Source organism: Corvus cornix, chromosome Z (assembly GCF_000738735.6).
Source record: "Corvus cornix cornix isolate S_Up_H32 chromosome Z, ASM73873v5, whole genome shotgun sequence".
NCBI lineage: Eukaryota > Metazoa > Chordata > Aves > Passeriformes > Corvidae > Corvus > Corvus cornix.
Window position 1 is genome coordinate 57,844,314 of NC_046357.1, and position 22,741 is coordinate 57,867,054.

Consider the following 22,741-nt stretch of genomic DNA (forward strand, 5'->3'; position numbering starts at 1 on the left):
TGACATTTCTTGTAGCCTGTTAACTGCTGTTCTCTCATGCTAGGTAGACGTAGCAAAGCCTCTCCAAGCTTGTTCTCCAAGGACACCCAGATTGTCCTAGGCCCAAAATGTGTAAACTAACATCTTAAGGGGGGCAAACTTGGAGAAATTACATCATTAACTGAAGTTTTAATTGGAGAATTAACCCTTATATGCAAATGAACCAAACTTATAAAAGTGTGAAGAACTCGTGACTTGGGGTCCATCTTGGGTGTAGCCTTTGGTCTGCTCAGGGTGTACCTTGAAGGCCCTTCAAATAAATACCTACCTTTATTCTCTTATTCTTGCCTAGTCTCTGTTTTTAGGTGGCCATCTCAAGCATTCCACCAGCAAAAAGAACACTGAATTTGGAACTCAACAGTTGTATGAACTTGTCTTTCACATAGACATACAAAGAATACTTAATCTCCCGTACATATCTGTGCTTTAAATATACCACAAGACTAACAAGGCTTTAACTGTTGTTCAATTATCTCTTAATAGTGAAAGAAGATGTCATAAACCTTTCAGTATGACTTATCTTTTCTCTCAGAATCACAGACAGTTGTTCCTACTACAATCACAATAGCTGGCATCAGCACTGGATATATTACTTCATGTCCTCACCAAATTTTGGAAGTATTTGGGATTTGAATATTCGTTAACACGTCTGAAGTAGCTTAAGAACCACTTCCTTGAGAATTCAAGTTCAAAGAAAATCAAAGTGCAGAACTTGAGTTATAAAAACAATCTCTTTCCCTAATTACATAAAACAGAAGTTCTATTATACATGATAATCAATTAATAATAAAAATTAGGATACTAAGAGCTTAAGACGTCTGCATGTGTTCTGTAGTGGGAATTAATTAAGCTACAGAAAGTACCTATATGTAAATGTTTGATACGTTATGTACAAATATCTATGCCACAAGTTTCTATTTACTTCAATGTTACATCTGTCTTCCTAGCCTTAAATCAAAACCTTAAACCTAGATGAAAAATCTGAAAGCATAACTGAATGTTTAAGAAAGCCCCACATTCTGTTAACTGCACAGTACCTGAAGACCAGGCCCTGCATACTCCAAAAACCTGAATATCTGTGCTGATCCCCATGACAGGGGCAGACACCACACCCCTCAGCAGACTCCTGCAGCCTGATCTTCCCCCCAAGGTACTCATAACTCATTATTGCTTCAGGCTCTTTGGCCAGCATGTGTAACACTACCTGACCAGATCCCTGTCCTCTGTCCTTCCTTTTTCACAGCCACCCGTTCAGGCAGCTCTATACTGCATATTTGCCCTAACACAGCTAAGTATTGTCTGGGGACTGACTTGACTCCTGATCTCCAGACCTCTGCCAAAAGAAGCCATTCACACAGAAGCAGCAAAGCAATTTTTTCTTCTATAATTCATTTTACTTGTAAGAGCTTCATAATGTCTTTAATCCCAGCATGTTTTTAATACATCAATCAAGTCATTTATCAGTGCCACATACTATGATTTCCATACTGGTACAGTGACCCTTCTTTTGCTAGAGCTTCCCTTTCCCTCTGTCACTAAACAACATCCTATTGGCAGAGTATCTGAGGCTGTCTGTCTCTCAGTGCAGAGAAAAATGCAATACTTTTGGTTTTATAAAACTACTTCACTGAGGTCAAGATATCACCGAGCACATGTGAGTCATCTCTGCAGTTTTAGACATGGGAAAACAATTCACGGAGTAGAACTAGAAGAGGTGAGATTTAATGCAAATTTTATAGAGGATTCAAGAAAAATTTAACAGTCTTAAGAACTGACTAAAAAAGTTGCATGCTCTGTTGTGAATATAAATAGTTAAAACATATTATATAATGAAGAAGATGTGATGTGTTGCACTTAATGAAAGCATTCATTACGCATGATTAATATGCTGTCTCTCACAGTAGCCTGCTGGACAAAATGTCCAGCACACAGCTAGGAAAGTCTATAACATGTTGGGTGACAAATTGACTGACGGGTAGGGCTTACAGTAAATTGGGTCACATCAGGCCAGCAGACAGTCACCAGTGGGCTTCATGGGGCTCAGTTTTAGGGCCAGTGCTCTTTAATATTTTTATAAATTACCTGGACACAGAAATCGAAAGTATGTTAAGTACTTTGCTGATCTTACCAAAAGAGGAAAAGTTGTGAACTTCCTCAGAGGTAGAGAGGCCTTACAGAGAGATATGGATAAAACTAGAGAGGTGGGCAATCACCAACTGTATGAAATTGAACAAGAGCGAGTACTGGATTTTCTACCTGTGATGCGGTAATCCAGGTTGTATGTTCAAGCTGAAGGACAAGAGCCTGGAAAGCAGCCCTGTGGAAAGACAAGAGGGAGTTTGGATTGATGGCAAGTTGAATATGAGGCACCAGTGCCCTGCCAGCCAGGAGGGCAACTGTGTTCTGGGATCCTTCAGGCACAGCATCGCCAGCTGTGGGCAAGAGAAATGCTCATCCATCTTTACTATGTGCTGGTGCAGCCTCACATCAGGTTCTGTGTGCCGTTTTGGGAGCTCAGTTCAAGAAGGACATCAAACTACTAGAGCATGTCCAGAGGAGGGTGACCAAGGGGGTGAAAGATCTTCAGAGAAAGACTTACAAAGAGCAGCTGACATCACTTTTTGGGAAGGTCATTATACCAACGCAAAGACTGGGAAGAAAAAGCCATATGTCACACTTAGTCTATGGAGGAATTCACTTTATTGATTATGAAATGTCAGTGGTTTTTTACTTTGAAATCTTGCAATTTTATTTACTATTTTCATAATAGCTCCAGAACCTGGGGGCAAATGATTTACTTGAAGATACCTACTTCATGGAGTTTTAAACTAAACATTTGGGCCCTGCACTTCTTGAAAGGTTTGGAATCATGAACACAAAAAGTTTCAAATCAAGAATAATGCAAACTCAGTCCAGTATATTTTTTTAAATCATGCTTTTAATTCAGCCTCTGAGTATCATAATTGTTGCAGTGGGGATTACTGCAACATGCATATATCAAACCAGGAGTCCCGTAGAAACGAAGTATATATGGACAGATTCGTGGTAGATGTTTCAGAGATGTTTATTTCTCCAGCCGCATGGCCGGGGCTCTGCCCAGGAACTCCACAGTCACGGGACCCGAGGGTCCTTGGCCACACCAGGGAACACAAACCAACCAATGGGGAATGAGGCTGACCAGGGGCAGGGAAACCCTGTGTCTCCCCTCAGGGCCCCTCTCCCAGGGCTCCATGGCAGGGGAGGAGACCCCAACACATAATGGCCCACCTCATGATTTTTAAATGTTCATGGCTGACTACGCTATACATCAAAATAGTACTGCTTGTCTCATTAAACTACCATAATTTGCTACTTGGATATAAAACATAAAATATTAATTTCCACTTCAGAAGCCACTTTCATCCCTGGATTTGAATGCTGAAGCTTAAGTTTGCTACAAAAAGCTTGCTGATCTCCTTTCTGCTAGTATTCAAATCCGCTCTTTTGTTTATGTTTGCAGCACACATATATAAAATAGATGCACCGTTTTCAGATATTCTGCACAGGTCAGATGGTAACAACAGCTAGCCATTTTCTCTGATGTACCACTTCATCACCTAAAGAGGAACTTCAGAGTATCAGGGGTAGTGTGTCTATATCTAAATATTTCCTATGCTGATACATAAATAAAATGGACATGTACACAAAATTACGTATCTCCTTTGTCTGAGTATTACATTCACATCCCTAATAATGGCTGGGATTGCTTGATACATAATCATATACAGATATATAAATAGGGATTCACTACAGTAATTTCACCGCTAGTTCCACAAGCACAAGAAAACCAGAAGAATGTGAAATGAAAAAAGCTTGCATGTCTACGGGGAGAGTCTAATTCGATTCAAGAATCTCAAATTCTTCTCCAAATGCAGAGAAGCAGCAACTGACTCACAGGTCTTTCTACAGAGAATGAGTATGTGAAATTAGCAGGAAAAATCCAGGTTATGTGGGCAGAAGAAGTGCTATAAACCCAAATATATTTGTAGTGTAAAAATGCAAGTACAAGAAATGTATTTTTATGGCTCCTAAGAGCTTCATAGCTCCTGAGAGAGGATGTGAGGACCAGAAGAGAAGAAGAGTAATTGCCATATACACATCACCCCAGAAGCAGACAACTACTAAGATGTCTGAACACAGGCAAAGCTGGGTTAGTCTCAGAGGGACAGCTAGTTTTCATGATGTCACTCAAGAAATCAAGATATAAAACTGTGCATACCAAGTTAGTGTATATATATGTTCAGTGTGAAGGAAGTGTATAAGGAAAGTGTCTGTCACAGTCTAGTTTTGTCTGGTTTTGTCCTCACAGCAGCAAGGACACAGGTAGAAGGCCAGGTGTATATATAGGATGCCACTGGGATACACCAATCTTTACAGTTATTTGCAGCATCAGCTATAGCACTCTGAAGGCAAAAGAATCTCTGTGTTGTTATTTAGCATAGAGATCTCGGACCTCTGCTGTGTGCAACTCTGTTGAACACTCCACTGAAAAAATACAACACGGGTTATTCAGGTTTTGGTCTACTCCTTGGACAATTCTGTGTGACTGATTAGTTTCATGTTAAAGGATGAAGATCACTTGTAATGCTGCTCAGTGATGTCATTAGGTCTTATGGGAAGAAAAGTTGTAACAGCCTTAGAAACACAAATAAACAGAAGGAACAGAGCTCTCACAAAGGCTATTTGCATAAGTACAGATAAGCATCCTTTCTGCAGCATGACAGTAAAGTACACCAATGATGACATTTGCTTTAGGAAGATTTGAAGGAAAATCCACTTTACATGACTGCTCTCTGTAACAAAGAGTGCTTTCTGAAAACTTCAAAAGTCCATGCAGCCTTGGAAGTTTTGCCATGCACACACCCCTACCATGCAGGACTGAGGAGATCACAATGACTCTACAGAACCAGACAGACAAATAATGACATGAGCAAAGCTCTGATTAAATAGGGGGTACACCAAACAGTTTAAATATAGAATGGCTCTCACCCACATATATTACCAAAACTATAATTTCCCTGATTGATTAAAGTGTTATTCATGAGAAATGGTATTTATTACAGTGTATCAAGCTTTTGTGTGAACTTTGGGAAAGTATAGCCAAAGAGCCCAAATTTTAAAAGGATAATGAATTTTGATCAACTCATTCTCAGTGCTGAAAATTTACCTTTCCAAATACACTCGTTTCATTTAAATCTTCAATTCTACAAAGAAATTAAATGTAAGGCCTTAAAAATAACATAAATATACAGGGTGTCCCCATCTTTCTCCTTCTACACACAAAAATAGGCTGCAGTGCAAATAAAGAATTTGAAGGCAATTAAAATTCATGGCACATGGCTCTGATGAAGTGCATTGCTTTACTGGAAGTATCTGGGAAGATAAGCCTCCAGAGATCAGGAGGCATCATGTTCTTGACTCTTCAGAGGGATGCAGAATCCAGGGTCTTCCCATACTCACCTAAAATGTTTCAGTTCCTACAACGATCTTTACCTGCTGAGTATAGATTAAATTCATCAGATCTTCCAGTCCTGTTGATTACTTGATCAGCCGCAAAACCGAAGTTGTCAAGTCAAGGAGAAATCACAGGTCTATCTTTGTCTGAAAAGTGTGGTTTTAAAACAACATATTTCAAATCACTGACAAGAAACAGGTATGGCACTACCATTACACACTAGCCCTGTACACTTGGGTAAATTAGCAAGTCAGAATTACACAGCATGTATCTTCAGCAAGACCAGCATCAGTGAAGATGATACACCACTCTAGTCATTGGGTTCTGGTTGCATGAGAATAATGGCTCAGATCAGCAAAATACAAAGAAATACAAAGGAAAAAAAAAAAGCAGGATAAATAGATATTTGCCTTCAGGGCCACATTTACAATAGCCACCCTCTTTGGCATACTCAGAGATCATGAATTCACAGTTTCCTCACAAGTTTGCAGCTGCTTTTCCACTGCCACAACTTTTGCATACTGGTGATACAAAAGTGATGCAAAGCAGGGAGAGGAATTCTGAGCAGAGCTTACACTGCCTGTGTGGATCCCTTCATGACTACAACTATTTACTGCCTAGCGTATGTCTGGGTGCACAGAAAGAAAATGGTTAAGGATCCTTCACTTCCTAGGCCAAGTATGGCAGACATCAAAACTCACAATGGAGCACAGAAGTGGTTCCTCACCAGCCTCCTGGTCTCCTCTCTGGTTATTCAAACCTTGGAGATGTGACCAACCTTTGAGATGTGAACAATCTGAGATGTGAACCCTGCTGTAGCAGGGTACCCACTACCTCAGATTTCCTGAAGATGACCCTCCTAGATGGCAAGACATCATCTTGCTACCAAGACCACCAGAGATCACAGGGAGTGTTTCAGGAGTTCTATCCTGGCCTCTTGGTATTTCATGTCTCTTTAAAGTCCCATGTAGGCCTGTGCCTCAGAAAATACAGTCTAGTTCTTTAAAATGAGAGAAAGGTAAAGACACCTGCTCTGCCACATCTGTTCACTATTACACCATTTCCTAAAATACAGCTCTCATGTAAATCTACATGATTTCTTTTCTGTGTGGATGATGTTACTTTTCTTCTTGCATCTACCTACCCCCTTGCTTGCAAAGGAAGTTAGTAGTAGCCAAGCAATTTACTAAATCTAAAACTTAAGTCAACCCATCAGCTGAACAGAAAGATCTTCACAGCTGTCTGAAAAAAAACTTTAGATTTTTGCATGACATAGAAAAGTCCATCTGGATCTGGATTATTTCCTGCAATTTTCACAAGCCTTTTGCACTGTGTGACTTTCCAACATAGACACCGCCTCAGAAGTTCAGGTCAGCTGCTACATCACTCTATCTGAAAGAAAGCGAGAGGGAGGGGCACAATCACACACTGTCAAAGATCTGGCACACACTTTAAACTGGAACAGCTCTCGAAGGAGGTGAACTTTAAGAAGACAAAATGTCTCAGAGGAATTACTGATGGTTCTTTGCAATGCCTGTCATTTGTCTGCTGCTATGTGTTGTTTCCCCCTAAAAACTCTTAAGTCTCATAAACATGTGGTTATAACAAAACCACAGGTTTTGCTCTTGCATTACTAATTTTAAAACATCTGGATTCTGTAATATCTCCTTAACATTTGGAATTATATGCTGCTAAAACACTATTAATAATGATAACAATAAAAAAGCTTAGTTAAAGATGACCTCTGAATGCTTAAGATAAAAAAGCAAAAATACCTAGATCTGCAGAATTTAGTATGCAGAATGTTTTCTTGCTACTGAGTAAAGGCATATACCATATGCATTAGTGAATGTCTCATATCAACAACCAGGTCACCTCCACTGTACATTTGTATCAAGTCTCCTTTGGAAACAAAATACTGGGAAAATTTTTGTAAATCTTGATTATGCACTGCTTGCCTGCAAAATCTTTGATAATACATAAACGTTTTCTGCTTTCATGAACTAATTTAACCACCTCTTAAAATATTACATTGAAGAATTAAGAGCTATACTACATTGTTTTATAATTTAGAGCAGTTGTTAATGACAGGACTCCTGCCGCTTAAAAACAAATAAGGTATCAGAACAAAACCTATCCTTTCCAGCCTGCCAACCAAATACTATATTTCAGTAGAGCCAAGGAGTCACAATCATAGAAACAATGAATTAATTGTTTAAGTCTCAGCTCCCTGCTCACCCTGACCTGCTGCAGAGAAAACTAGGCCCACAAACCCTGCCAGAAATTCCTCAGATGTTGAAGGATGGCACGGAAAAAGAGCAAAAAGTCACTTTTTCTGCCCTCCTGGTCACTTTGCAGCAGAGATGTGGGAAGAGGAATGGTTGCAGAAGAGAGCACTGCAGAGCTTTCCTTGTTGGCACAGGCACAGGAGGGTTGTGGCAGGAAACCAAGTACCTGTAAATATACTTTAATTTGTCTTTTCCCCCTGCCACTTCCACTCCTCCCTGAGATTTCTGGTCAGACACTTAGGTATATCTGTGATATGATAGGACAGACTTCCTATACCTTTCCCTCAAGTCTTCCCTGTAGCTTAGCACAGGGCACCAGAAATGACTACTGCTTTCTTCTTCAGTATATAGAAAGTAACTTCCGAGGCAAGCCCATGAAAGCAAAAACAGGGCAACAGCATTTTAAAGCGCTCTCATCTCTCACCTGGCAATACTAAGGAGCAAATTGGCATTATCTCATCCCTGCTTATTAATGCTGCTAAGCTTCAATATTTCACAACTTAAACCTGTAACTACAAACCCAGTCACTCTCAAGGGCAACAGTGGAGATTTTAGGGCAGGAAATGGACATACCAGATGACTTCTGATAGCAATACAGCCATGGTATGCTGTGATATCATGACTACATGCATATCATCACAGTAGAGAATAGGAAAAAATAAATATTCGTCACATGCTCTTCTGTTAAGTCCTCAGAGTAGTGCTAATAAAATTGCTAAAACACAGCGTACAAAGACAATACCTGATCCCACTCTCCCCTCTTGCTGTAGCTCCCTGCTACCTGCTCCACCACATGCTGCAAAAGCCCTAAGTTTCTAGACCTGAGCCCTCTGGCTCAGCCATCCACAAGGCTGTTACTTATACTCCTGATCTGGTCTTCATTCCTTAAGAAACAGCTTATTTGACATCCATGGCTTCTCCCTCAGCTGCTTAATTTACCTTCCCAACTTTAATTTTATTGCAAGAAAATTAATATAGCATTTAAAGGAAATACAATTTACTGTAACAACAATTTCCAAAGGTTTAAAGGAAATATCAGGAGTAAATCAGGAAAAAAAAGTCTACAGCAGTCAACCTGTTTGTAGGTCAAGAAGTTTCCCTGGGCACACATGTAGTTAATGTGCAAACAGAAATGAGAAAAAGATGGAACTAGAATAGGCTGTTTTATTGCACCTTCATTAAATTTTCAAATCTCTCTTGCTCCAATGTGTGGTGCAAGAAAAGAGAGAAAGAGTCTTTCAGAAGGAACAAGATCTAACACCACCATGTCTGTATGTCTCTAGAGAAGCTTTTAAATCTGCTCAGGAAAACTGCCTGCATTTTATAAAAGTTGGTGGAAATCCCATATAGCTGTTTTTAATACATGATTTTGGAAGCAGTTTTGTTCTTAAAATGAGAGGAGTAAATCAGCAATTACCCTATCAGCCCAAAAGAAATGAGTGTAAGGCCTTGGGCATCATGTGAATTTTCTCCTATAGTTTGGTAGACATTTTCAAGTAGAAGTCCATCCACATTCCAATTTGTTTTTATCTGAGGATCTTATTTTATTTTTAGAATAGATTCTGCAGTGGAACCAGTAGGCCCCAGTCAGAAACTCAACCCAAGCACACTCGATTCCTTTCTTGGCCAGTACATTCAGGATGTACAAGAAAGCCAAACTTCAGCTTCTGCCATCAAGGCTCTCTAGATCTCAAGCACCACAACCGCACACATGTCCAGAGACTTACGTTGTTCTGAGGAAGGAGAATATATGTGATTTAGCCACTTGTGATGATGCCATAGGTTTTAACTTTTATATTTTTCAAATCCTGTACTGCCTAGTGTGTAACTGAAGTTTCGTGTAGCCTGTTAACTGCTGTTCTCTCATGCTGGTTAGACATAACAAACCCTCTCTAGGTTTGCTCTTCAAGGACACCTTGATTGTCCCAGGCCCCAAAATATGTAAACTAAGAGCCTTTGAAGAGAAGGGGCAAACTTGGGGTAACTACATCATTAACTGAAGTTCTAATTGGAGAATTAACCCTGATATGAAAATGGATCAAACTTATAAAAGTGTGAGGAACCTATGACCCAGGGTCCATCTTGAGTGTAGCCTTTGGCCTGCCCAGGGTGTACCTTTGAAGGCCCTTCAAATAAATACCTTCCTTTATTATCTTATTTTTGTCCAGCCTCTGTTTTTAGGTAGCCACTTCCAGGCATCGGTGGCATGCACTGAACAGCACAGAGCAGAAGGATAACTCCTTTTCTACAGATACACTGAAATGCATCTTAAGAATCTGCAGCAATGCTTTCTCAAGTTAAAGTAGGAGGGTCTTCCCCCTCCTTCGGGGCTATGGAGAAGTAAGACACACTGGGACAATCTTGCCTTTCATCCCAAAAAGCTATACATCTGCATAACCAGTACCTGTTACTGCATTCTGCCTCTGCAGCCTGGCTGGGTACTTTCAGTCACTGAGAGCACCTTGGGCCCCAGCACGCCACAGCGCTGCAGAGATCCCAGGAATATGCCAGCCCAGAGCTCATCTTCTGCCTGGGGGAGTTTTGAGCTTCACCGAACAGTTTGAATGAGTCACTGATTTGATGCGGGGACATTGCTGATCAAAACCTAGCAGAACCTTTGGCAGCCAGTGCTGGAGAAACTTTCCACACACAAAACATAAAGGCTCTGTCAGTCTACTCAGAACAGCAAACTCTCCCTAGGGAACGGAAAAAGCACTAAGTCATGGAGAGCTTATTTTTCAGTGGCTGTCCAGCAATTTTTGTTAAAAGACTATCCTGAAATCAGAGCAGCAGAGGAGTATTGCCTTTGCCTTATTCTTTCTCCCTGTGAGACAGGAAATCTGCAACAGCTGGGGTTGTCATCTTAGAAACAATGTTGGCTTTTTCCCTTGTTAATCACATTCAATTCCACCTATACCAACACCATTAAATTCATGATGACCTCGTTAACCCATTGGTGCTACTTAAGCTGTATGAGTTTTGGGAACATTCATCTTTCCTAGGCTGGAACAACATACATGATCACTGTGTCCAGATCAGGAGCTGGAATCCTGGAAATAGCAGGCTAACGAAGCAGGAAATAGCAGGTGCTAGCTTCATTCACTAACATCTGCCATTCCTTCTCCCTCTACCCATACATAACAGAGCAGAGAATTTGCATCTGCTCAGTTTTCAAGGATTCCCGTTGTGGACCTCTCCAGTCTTTCATCCTCACTCATCTTCCTTTCTAGCATTTTATTCCCAACCAAGTCTACTGTTAAATAAAAAACCAGGATACGTTCCAGAAGCTGTAGAGCTTTTGTTATTCTATTTCAAGTGTTACAGATTTTTGGCCATAAAAATGCAGCCTTCCTAAAACATGCCAATTCAGACCTTTGAAAAGTAACAGGACCCAAATCACCCCGACTTATGTATTTTGAATAACAATATTGTAAAACAAAGAAAAAAAAAGTTACTTACCTTTTGATATTTTATATATTTTTGGCTCTTACGCTCTCATGTAAGAAAATCCCATTCCTACCATGCAAAGCTTAACTTTTGTTCCTACATGCCTTTTTTGCAGCAGCATACATAGCAAACAAAACAAAACAGAAAAAGTCCGATAGAGGAAAACAAATTTTTCTGCATTAAAAAGCTAACGATCATTTACCTAAACTTGCCTCAGCTTTCAGCAATTACATTTCCTATGCTTTGAAAACTCATATTTTATCTGTCTATACTTATGGCATTCTAGAAGAAAGGCATATTATGTTTGCTGCTTGCAATAGTCATATCCACATCTGACAGTGGTGAATTTGCCTCATATTTGGCAATATGTTTTTCAGGAATTTTGTGAAAAAGGCAGATTCCCTGCCAGCCTCAGAATACTATGTTCATATTTAAAACCCAAATTTAGAATGTAAATAAAAAAGTAAGATTCAACCATTCTTCCTCAAAGACAAATTTCCATTTTTTAATACTAGTGAAAGGCTCCTTGGATGATGGAGTCTAACCAGTAAACATGCACTCATGTGGTTATTCTGCACATCAAGGCACATTTCCACATTCAAACATTTTGGTTCCTAAAAATGTTTGCATTTGCTTGGAACATTCTGCAAGCCTCAGCTCTGTTTTAAAAGTTACTAATTCCTTTCATAATAGTAAAAAATAAAACCAAGTTCCATCCTTTCCTGACCAGTGCAAGAAATGGGAGGAAGCAGCCAACAGAAGATTCAATTAGGACCTGCTCCTAAGTAGTGAAACCACTTCACTTCCTCTGAAGCAAACAAATCAAGCTGGTGAATTAGTAGAGAAAAATACACTAACTGATCATCTCTAATGCCTTAGCCAGTTCTGGGCAAGTACTTTCTTTGCAGTGGAAGGATGGGTCTTAGTCTGATGCCTTCAACTCCCTTCTCAAAAAAAGCCAATAAAGTTGAAAAGCTGTTCTTCTACAGGCAGAAAGAAACCTATCCATTGCAGAGTTATACTTGTAAAATTGCACCACTTCCAATTCAGCCCTTAGATTATGATGCCATAACTTTCCAAGACAGCCAAGCTCTAAGTGACTCATCTGGAAAGGCAAACACTATTTATTTTTGACATTTATACCTTATGAATTATTAATTGGTTTGCTGCATCTAGATTGATTTTGCATGAAAAGGAATTTCTGGCACATATCTTAAAGCTGAAAAGTGTACAGATTGGAAAAGAACTCAGCAAAAATATCTAACTGTCTAGTGATGCTTAAAAGAGCAAGTCCCATTAGTCTACTGAAAGTCATAAAAGACAAAATCAACAATAATTTTCAGGACAATTTTCTTTCCAGAGGAAAAAAACCCCAGCTTTCATTTCTAATGAAACATGTTCTCCAACCACCCTGTTTCACTATAGTTGCACTCTTTCCCAGAGAAGCAGAACAGAAGTGATGTCTAGTGCCTAAGGACACTTTAAATTGAAAGATAAATACTATTGTTGTTGTTTCTGCACAACAGTCACCAAATTTCGTGACACAAAGGTGAAAAACAAGCCCTATATCAAAATGTTTAGGTAAACTATTTTCACATTTAAAGACCTTTTGCAGCCAAAAGAAACTGGAATCTAGGCAATCAAAAAGAGTAACAATTGATATATTAATAACACAAGTTATTAAAACCACCAAACTGAAATCCACAAAAAATATGACTGAGGCAGAGGGGAATGTAAACATTTTAACACTGTGAAGTGTTCTACTTCCATAGAATCGAGGGGGAAAAGACAGAGAAAGCCAATATTTTTCTCTATTTTAGAATTTCTGCTTATAAAGTATTCAGCTTAATATTCCCTTTTGACAGTGATAACAAATCCAAGGAACACAAGACCAAAACAGTCTGAAGGAAACTGCATCAATGCTGACAAGGATCCCAGCTAGTGGCACCTATCTTTTCTGAAACAGATATGCGTTCAATTCTCCAGCCCTCCCCCAGTAAGAGGAAAAATAGCCAAATGAGTGGTTGAATTTCTTGTTCTTTCAGAAGGTCCTCTGGCATCACACCAAACCACAAGGTTATGCTGCTGCTGCCTCAGCAGCACCTTTGCTGGGATCAAATAACACTCCCTTTCTGTGGAGGAATGATGATGGGCAAAGAAGGTGAGAGTAAACTGCTGCATTCAGTGTGAACCAAATGATGCTACAACAATTACATCAGTCCAATTTCAGCCTATAGAATGAAAAAAAAAATTGCAAGATGTTTATTTATAAAGATATGTCCTCCATCATGGACACAAGAACATCATCACTATTACATCAAGTGCAACTACATACCCATGAAGCATTCTGTCCAGGTCCATCATAGTGATTTCCATCCACAGACAAATTGAAAATATGCTGAATTTCAAAAAAACACTTCGAATTTTTCATTTTCTACCATGCAGGTCTGTAGAGCCTTCATAAAGGAAAGCTTATGAAAAATGTAAGCACAGTAAATAGCAATTTCTCTTTTTTTTCTCAACTTCGTGAGAAAAAAAAAATTAACTCCTAGCACTTCTATGACAGATTCGTTGGATTCCTGTGGTGTGCTATAACCTCAGATTATAAAAAAGCACTATTTTGTCTCTAAGATTAAGTGCAGGATTAGATAGCACTGAAAGCGAGGTAATTCTGCTGTGGCAAACATCATCACAATAATACCATGCTGTAACTCAATTTTCTTTCGTCTGATTATCTCCATATAATTAAGAAAGGATAAGCACCACCATTGTCCATCAGTGGCCACTACATGAGAAGAAATTGAGAACCAGAGCCACAGAAGTTTCTGGAAAGCAGCACAAGGACGACCTTTCAGTTCTAAGAGAAGAGGTTTGGAGGATGTTTTGCCTGTCCCTGAACATATCACAGACTTTCACTGATAAGAGGGCCATGAGTCTGCTTCATCAGGGCACTTCCCACTAAAAGCTGTCCACACAGTTTCTCTTCATATGTACACACAGAGTGGCAGCAGCTCCTTGGGGCCCCCAAAGCAGATTTTCAACTCTGTCCTTCTTGCTGATCTTTTCAAAGCCAGACTTCACTGGTACACTGCTAGGTCATGACAGCCAGTGTTCAAGCTCCTCAACCCTCCATCCTTCACAAGGATTATCTCAGACCAACCCAGCACCTCCCTTACATTTGCAAGTAACAGCTACATAAAACTACAGAATCTTCTGCACAGTAACCTCTGCAAAATCTTCAATCAAAACTGGTTATGCTGCTCCAGCACTTTCATGAACATGCTATCTATCAGTATGCTAGTTGTGAGGATGCATTTAAAACTTAATGACTGTTTTGCATGAGTGACCAAGAGCAGACAGTTCTTCCTTGCTATGTAATAATTCCAGTTAAGATGGAAGTCAAGATATCAAACAAAAATCTGGTGCAGGCTGTGTTTTGAGCACAGCATCCACAGGTATTCTTTGCCTCCAGAGATCACTGGGGGAAAATTTAGAGATGAGTGCCATTCAGTGCTCCAACTTTTATATACCTACATAAAAATGGAAAGTGTATCATCTATCAGTTGGAAAGATACTACAGTAATACATGTTCGAGAAATCTTTAAAAAAAACAAGCTATGATCTTTTTAGTACACAAAGCAGCAGTTCCTCTAATCAGATTTAGAAACAGGGTTTGAAACTGGTGCAGACTGTTTAAGCCATCAACAACTCAGAAGGGTTGCACAGTATCCAACTAAAGGGCAATTTAGATCAAAGTCAATTTTTCACCCTTTCAATTATGTAATATCAATAAAAGGACACATGGGAATGATGCCAAATGTGAATAATGTATCTGGCAATCAAGATAGAGTGCACAAACAGAAGGAATTTCCCTACCTGCTGTGGAAATAATCCCCTCTGCAGCTAAGTAAGTATTTTTTTCTAAAAATAGCCTTTATTTCTAGATCAGAAATTTGCTCCCTTTCCTTGATCTCAAAAGGTAGTGCTCCACACTGAGAGAAACCAACAGACTGCCAGAGGTGCATGTTCTTGGACAGAAGTTTCTAGCAGCCTGTTTGGGCACCATCCTCAGAGCCACACCACCCTGCAAATGGCTCCCCTTTTGCTTTCCTCAGACTGCTCACAAGTTCCCACACTCCATGAGAAATGAGCTCATTAATTTCCACATAAGCGACAGACACACGGCACAGCATTTGCACTAAGAAAAATGCAACATTGCCCAACTTCCCAGACCAACTCCCATAACTACCTTTACATATACAGGAACTGACCATTATTCGGTGGGTGAGGCTATGAGGAAACATGGAAGGAGAAAAGCAGACCCAGTGTGAGCCCAGCTTCAACCACAGTCAGCTGGAAAAGACAGGTGACGTCCTATCACTGGAAAAGCACACACAGCTCCTACTCAACATTGCAGGACAGTCGGGAACATTATGAATACAGAGGGTGCTAGAGATTTAGGAAAATATTGATATCAACACAGAACAGTAAAAATTGTTTTGTTGCAGTTTGTTTAGTAAGCGGATTGCTTCATAAATTCCGGTGAAAAACATTTTACATACTTCTGACCAAGGAATTAAAAAAAACCATTCAGACAGATAAACCCTAATATTCTGTCTTTGTTTTTGCAAGAGAACCCGCGTAGACAGGCTGTAAATCAAGAATCCCTGTGAAGTGCACAGAATTTTCTGGACAATAGCATAGCAAGGCAGGAGTCTCATTTGCTTCTTATTAACCACCACAGTCATTCTCCTACTGTGCAATTCATAGTTTATGTGGTTAAAGACAGAAGCACAGTACTTCCCACCTAAAGTCAGGGCATCTAACAATCTAGTGACAACGATGGGTGGAGTGGAAGTAATTTCTTCAGATTATTTCTTTCAATATCAAACGTTTTTCTCTATAAAACTGTATAAACTGGTTAATTTGGTCTTGGTGTTGAGACAAATTTAGTCACGTATCATAAAAGCAGAATACAGCGGTAGAAAAGAAACTGTATGACAGGGTTTTGGTTCAAATCACCACATTCAGACTGCTATTTAAATGTCAGTCACATTTATTCAGGTGCTTCCAATGGAACATCAGATGTGGCCATTCCCTGAATTTTTGTTAATCTCCTTCCCTATGAAATTATTGCTTTCTGAAAGCTTAGTTTTGACTGTGCCTCACAAGAGCCACATTATGCAATGAATGCAGTCATGTGGAAACAAAGCTCATCCTATTTTAAAACAACTCTGTTTAAATGCCCCAGACTGTCAGATCTGTATCACCCAAAGTGATTATGGTACTTTTAAAACTGTACATAAACCTGTAGGAAGCAATATTCTCTCGGTCATGCTGGCATAGCACTACTGGCAAAGGAGTGTGCATGCCTAAAGAAAAAGGGATAATTTGGTGGCACAGCACTTTGTTGCCCATTTCTGGAAAAACACTCTTTAGATCAATCTTCCTAGCTTCAGGACGTATGATAGATTTGCAGCAGCACATTAATATTCAAATGGAGTTATTTCTCCTTCTTAGGTGCTTTGTGGGTATAAGAAGCAAATTAATAACCTAACCTGCTCCACACCAGTCGGTCTAATATCTTGCAGTTTTGTATTAATGTCAGGACTTCCAGACTCACCCTGCTTTTACAAACTCAGGAGATTTCTCTAAACTTTAGTTCTCTGCTGCACAGAGGTAAACGCATTAGTTTTGCTGAAAGGCAAAAGAAAAGGGTGAACACTTGACTCATTCCAGAAGGTGCAAAGTATCCCTTTGCTTTTCAGTGACTCACTGCTGTTGCAGTTGGTCCATGAAATTTGACAGGCATGAAGTTCTTCAGCATGGCTTCTAAACTGGCAGTACTTCATGCAAGTTAGTTTGACATTTAACAAGTCAGAAAACAATAAATGACATTAAATAAAATTTTTACATTGTATAAAACAATCCAGATGCGTTCTTGATAAGACTTAGGACTCTATTAAAACAGCACATCATATATATAAACATGAGTAAGAACCAAATCTGTAATTCAGAATTTTTAAAACTTCCTATTTTCCTGGTCCTGTCTGGAAAGCTCCGTTCATGCCAGCAATGTCAATCTGTATTTCACCTGGGGTTTAATCACTAGTCTAAAGGATTACTCCCTACAGCAAGGTCAGCACAACTACATCGCAGATTTCTCACTCATAATGCAAACAAGCCAATAAACAGATCTGTCTTCAACGTACTTGTGAGTCATTCTCATACATGAATGTGTCTTCATGGCCTGCATGAAAACAAACTCTGAAAGTAAGGGCTGGGGACAAAAATTCCAGGGTCATCAGATGTCAGGCGGCTAAATCTGGCATCAGAGACTTAGTATTTTGGCTCCAGACAGCTAAAACTCTTCCTTCCTTCTAAATTACAGTACTGACAATCAGTGTGAGAGTGTCATCTGAAGGACAAAACAGCATGCACAGAGCTTTCACACCATGCTCCCTCAAAAAAAGATGTTTACCTCTGCTGATGCAGATGCATTCTCATTACCTTACAATAATGGAGAACTGAGACTTCTAGTACTAAAAAGTGAACTTCAGTTTGCCTGCTTCTTAAACATGGATCACACAGACACTGAAATTCTTATTTCCAGTACCAGAATTCATTGCAGTAATGATGATTCGTGGGTTTCTCATAGCACCATAGACAGCAGGGGAAGAAACAACAAAGTAACAGCAGCAGATGGGCACTGCCGGATGGGCTCAGGCACCCTTATCTGCTCCTTGCAGCATCTGTTTTGAGTGCAGCCGTTTTCTTGTGAGGCTTATTTTACCAATGATGCAGCACAACGTGGCAGGAAAGGTGAGACACCGTGTTACTCAATGCCTCCATGCGCCCAGGCAGGACTTGGCATAACCCATTGCATTCAAAGTTACAATGTGTACTGGTGAAACTCCAAGGTATGGAAAATCAGAATTTGGATGAATACTTTGATTAAGGATCATTCTTTCAGGGAACACTTCCCCATAGTGTGCAAGAGATGAGATGCATGAGAAAGGGAAATACATGGGTGTTGAAAAGTCTAACAGCTGAATGTATCTTGCGTGTCTGCGTCTATAGACTGCTTGCAGTGACCAAGACTCCTACTTGAAGATCTCTGCAATGGCAAGTAGTAGGAAATAATGGGAGATTTTCTACTTCGTTACAAACTAGAAGAAACAAAATTTAAAAAAAAAAAAAAGCACACTGCACGGGTCTTGGTGTCAGATCTCTAGATTCAAAGCAATTCCTCTGACTTCTATGAAACCATTTTAAATTTAGCCCCAAAGCACACTGAGTCAGAAATTGTACCCTTGCAGACTGTAACACACAGACTTTGTATTATGAAACAACTCAGCTACTGGTGAAACACTCGCCCTGACCTTCCTGCAATATCGCACCATGCCTAAAGCAACAGAACCAAACCTCATTACTCGGATTTCAGCTGTAGTCTAGACCCACAAGCAAAAAGGTCATGTTTATTGCTCTTTTCCCAAAGTCAGGCTAAAACAACACCTATGGAAACACGGTGCGCCTCGGTAGGGAAGGTCCGAGCCCACGGCGGTATTTGCTCCAGCAGCTGCCCCCGCGGGCTCCAAGCGGGGAGGACAGGGCAGCCCGGAGCTACTCCCGCACTCCAGGAGCCCCTGCCCGCTGCCGCAACGCGGCCGGGGCCGGGCGGGGGAGGCGCGGCGGCCCCGCAAGTCCTGGCCCTCCGCAGATGGAGACCCCTGTGGACCCTCCGCCCCCCTGCACATTCACGCACAGCGCACATCCCTGCGCGCACCGCGCACACCCGTGCGGACACAGGGCCCCTCGCACGCTCACTCATCGGGCACCACCCGGCACATCATCCGCGCAAACCCACTCACGCTGCACTCCCTCGAATGGAGACCCGCGCACGACCCCGCACAGCGCACACCCGTGCATGCCCACGCACACTCGGGCCGCAGCCGTGGGAGAGGGCTCGGTACCTGCGTGGCTTTGTGGAACTGCTTCTTCAGCCCGGCCACCGACATAGCGAGGGCAGCGCGCTGCAGCCCTGCGGAGCGGAGCGGAGCGGAGCGGAGCGGAGCGGAGCGGAGCGGAGCGGAGCGGAGCCGAGCCGAGCCGAGCCGAGCCGAGCCGAGCCGAGCCGAGCGGCGCAGCCGGGGCTCTCTGCCTGCCCGCACCGCACCGGGGCTGTCAGACGGGGGCGGCGGTGCGGGAGCGCCGTGACGTCAGGGCGGGACGCGCCGCCCCCGCCCGCCCCCGCCCGCAGGTGCCCCGGCAGTGCCCGCCGCGGGGCTCCCGGGGCCGCCGCAGCGCCGCCGCCGCACAGCCGCCGGCCCGGGCACCCGCGCCCCCGCCCGCCCCCGCGCTTGGCGGGCAGCGCTCGCGCACGCGGCTCCGAACGGTGAACCGAGCCCTGGTCCGGTGCGGAACCCCCGGGATGGGCACCCGCCTCCCGCCGCGTCGGTCTGGGTCACGGGCGTGCGGCTTCTCCGTGCTCCCCGCCGTGCGCGGACCTCGGCCTCGCCTCAGCAGCCTCCCCGGCAGGGACCGGGATACCCTCCCCGCCGGACAGCATCCGCGGAAATGAATCCGAGAAGAAATTGGCGGAGCAGTAAGTTCAGGGGGCAAGAGAGAAAGCAATAGCAGAGGGAATATCAGCGTGGGCCAGTTTTCTGAGAAAAACGTTTCTAGCAAGGCCAGCTTCTTTGGGGCTGATCGTGCCTCGCTGGACCACAGTTGGTATTGAAACCCCGGCTAATTGTGATTACCTCAACAAGTGCTGTTTTCTTCTCCCGTCAGATTGTCAGTGATGCATAGAAAAGCACTTCTAAAGCTTGCCTGTTCCAGCCTGCTGGTGTGGCTGTTGGCTGGTTAGAGAGTAAAAGCGTAGAACCCAGATAAAAGTCGTGTACTTTTGCAGTTCAGTGTTATAAACACTAGCAGAACAGTAATTAGCAATTATTAGGCTCTGCCAGCAAAAGCCTAAACAACATGAGCAATGTGATTCAAACACAATGATCCTTCTCTGCAGGCTGAACCAGTCACTGCATATGTGTGCTGCAAATTAGCACGACGGAGATGCACACTCGAAGCTCGTCAGCTGTTCGGAAGCAGTCATGCTACATTGGCGTTTAATTCCATCACAACAAACACTCATCACTCCAGCTAGTTAGACAGCTTTTCAGAAGCACCTAAAACTGTTTATAAACTCTATGAGGGCTTGCCATGGTGCTCCACACAGGCTTGCTGCACCAAGCCAAACTGCACTGCTGCACTCTTCAGGCGTACATACCATCTCAGCCTTACCAGGTGTGGGGAAAGGGACGATACCACACCTCTGGGCATCCAGAGGCAGAGCCGTGCCTCCAGATCACTGATACAGTGCAGTTCTTGGAATTTACTTGCAGTGAAGAAAAGGATGTGAAATGCAAGTTCTGTGAGTGCTTTTGGAGGCAAAGTTGTTAATCGTGAAGAATGGCAAGTTAAGAATATCTCGCATCACTGGAGAGTGGGAGATGGTAACAGCCTCATCCTGAGCATGAGTAGGAAGCACTGCTTTCTGGCCTAGTCCCAGCTCTGCACAGAAACACTTCCATCCACTCTCGTACTAACATTGTTTTAAAGGGTGAAAAATGAGACCATATGGAGACGCTAGGCAGAGAGTGGGAGTCTCTTGTGCCAGCCATTGTACTTTTAACAGAAAACTCCCATTGTACCTAGTACTTGGGAAGGGGCATTTCAGTTGGGAAACACAGTGAGAACTAGAAAGTAAACATATGAAAATTATAAATGTCATAACTTTAAATTATTTTTATAAAATTAAGAATATTTTTTTAATGTTACCAAATAACTGGAATTCAGTGGTTACATTTCAGGATCTAACATTTGCTGGCTATTTCAAAAGAGTACATTCCTGTCCACTACAAATTTTATGTGAAAATTATATCAATAAATAGTAAAAAATAAATAAATGGACATATAAATGTCCACCAAACTCAGTATGTGGGTCATGAGCTGGAGATACAGGAAGTCCCTCATTTTCAAGGATATTATACCCCTGCAGCTCTCACTGACTGTTGATTGAAGTGATAGTATGATGCCTGGCTGCAAATCAGCCCAAATAGTAGTTGAATGCCCTGACTCACCTATATTACTGTCTGTGTATTCTCACAGCTGAATCTGACACTTTTACTCCTGCTCACACTTCCTTCCTTCTCTTTTTCTTTTTTTTTTTTTTTTTCTTCTAGAATATCTATATTCCTGGGAGTGGAAAATTTTATCTTTATTAAAACACCTTTGATGTGTGCCAGTGTCAATGGACTTTGTGTAAATTAAATGATGAAACTTCTTGGACAAAGAGAAATTAATTTAGAGCCTGCTCTTCGGTATATCATGTCATTTTTCTGGAGGAATCTAAATAATGCTTCGAAATTAGCTTCAGTGAGATGACTTCTGGTCTTAATAAATGGTAGCAAACAATAACAAATTATGTTTGCCTACAATGTATCACATTTTAGAATATTTTTATGTCTTTATGAGATCTATACACATAAGTCCAAACCCCATTTTTAAAATGAATAAATGTAATAGGCTAAGCACTTCTTTTTATTCCACTTTGGAAAAAAAATTCTAACAATAACTTAAGGAAGTCGCCATTGTTGCAACTGCAAGAAATAATCAAATGCAGGAAGGAAAAAGACCTTTGTAGGTGCAATCCTAGTCCTTTTCTTTCATGCACTATTATGACATTAGGTTGTAAATCACTATAGTTCTTACATAACATACAGCTGAATCTGCAAATTTAGAATTGCAATCTCATTCTGAAAGTCATTTAGTGAAATAAGTGGAAATATTCACTTCAGTAGGTCTTCAAGAATTTGATTCATACTTTAGTTGATACAACTTTTCAGAATTTTTTTCTGTTAAAAATCGGTAATATTTCAACAGCACAAAGGCATGTAAAGCATAGTAAAACCCCCTTGATAAATTGCTTACTGAAATAAAATAAAATGCTAGAAATAAAATTAAAACATTAGCAAAAATGTTTGATCTGGAGAATGCAAAAAACTAATTCCAGGAGAGGATGGCATGGATGCAGTGGAAGCAAATCAGAAACTGCAGTGGAAGCAAATCACTCTGTTTAGCACTTTGGTAATAAAATCACATTGAAAAACAAAATGTGAATATAATCAAACAAAAAAAGAAACCAAACAGCATTATGAATGCAAGTTTTTTCAAATAAGTAACACCAAAGAAATACCAAAATATTCTTAGAGCATTCGTTCATATTTCACTGGGGAAGAATTTGGGTATTTATAAAGTTCCCTATGGTGCTACGTCAATACTTTTACATGAAATATTTGTTGATATTATCTTGTGCAGGACAGAAAACATAAACATACTTATGAATAGGAAAGGCTCCACAGAAGGTTTGGTTAATCACCCACAAATGATCAGGGACTGTGTAGCTCAGTAAGAA

General features: G+C 41.2%; 1 protein-coding gene across 1 annotated transcript in view; it reads right to left on the reverse strand.

The window, feature by feature from the left end:
* The window catches only part of SH3GL2 (SH3 domain containing GRB2 like 2, endophilin A1), a 92,598-nt gene extending 73,213 nt beyond the window's left edge, over positions 1-19,385 (reverse strand). The window contains exon 1 of the mRNA XM_039567704.1: positions 19,242-19,385. Coding sequence (XP_039423638.1) covers positions 19,242-19,286 — 45 coding nt within the window. The 5' untranslated portion in view covers positions 19,287-19,385. The remainder of the gene's footprint in view (positions 1-19,241) is intronic.
* Between the last annotated feature and the right edge of the window lie 3,356 nt (positions 19,386-22,741).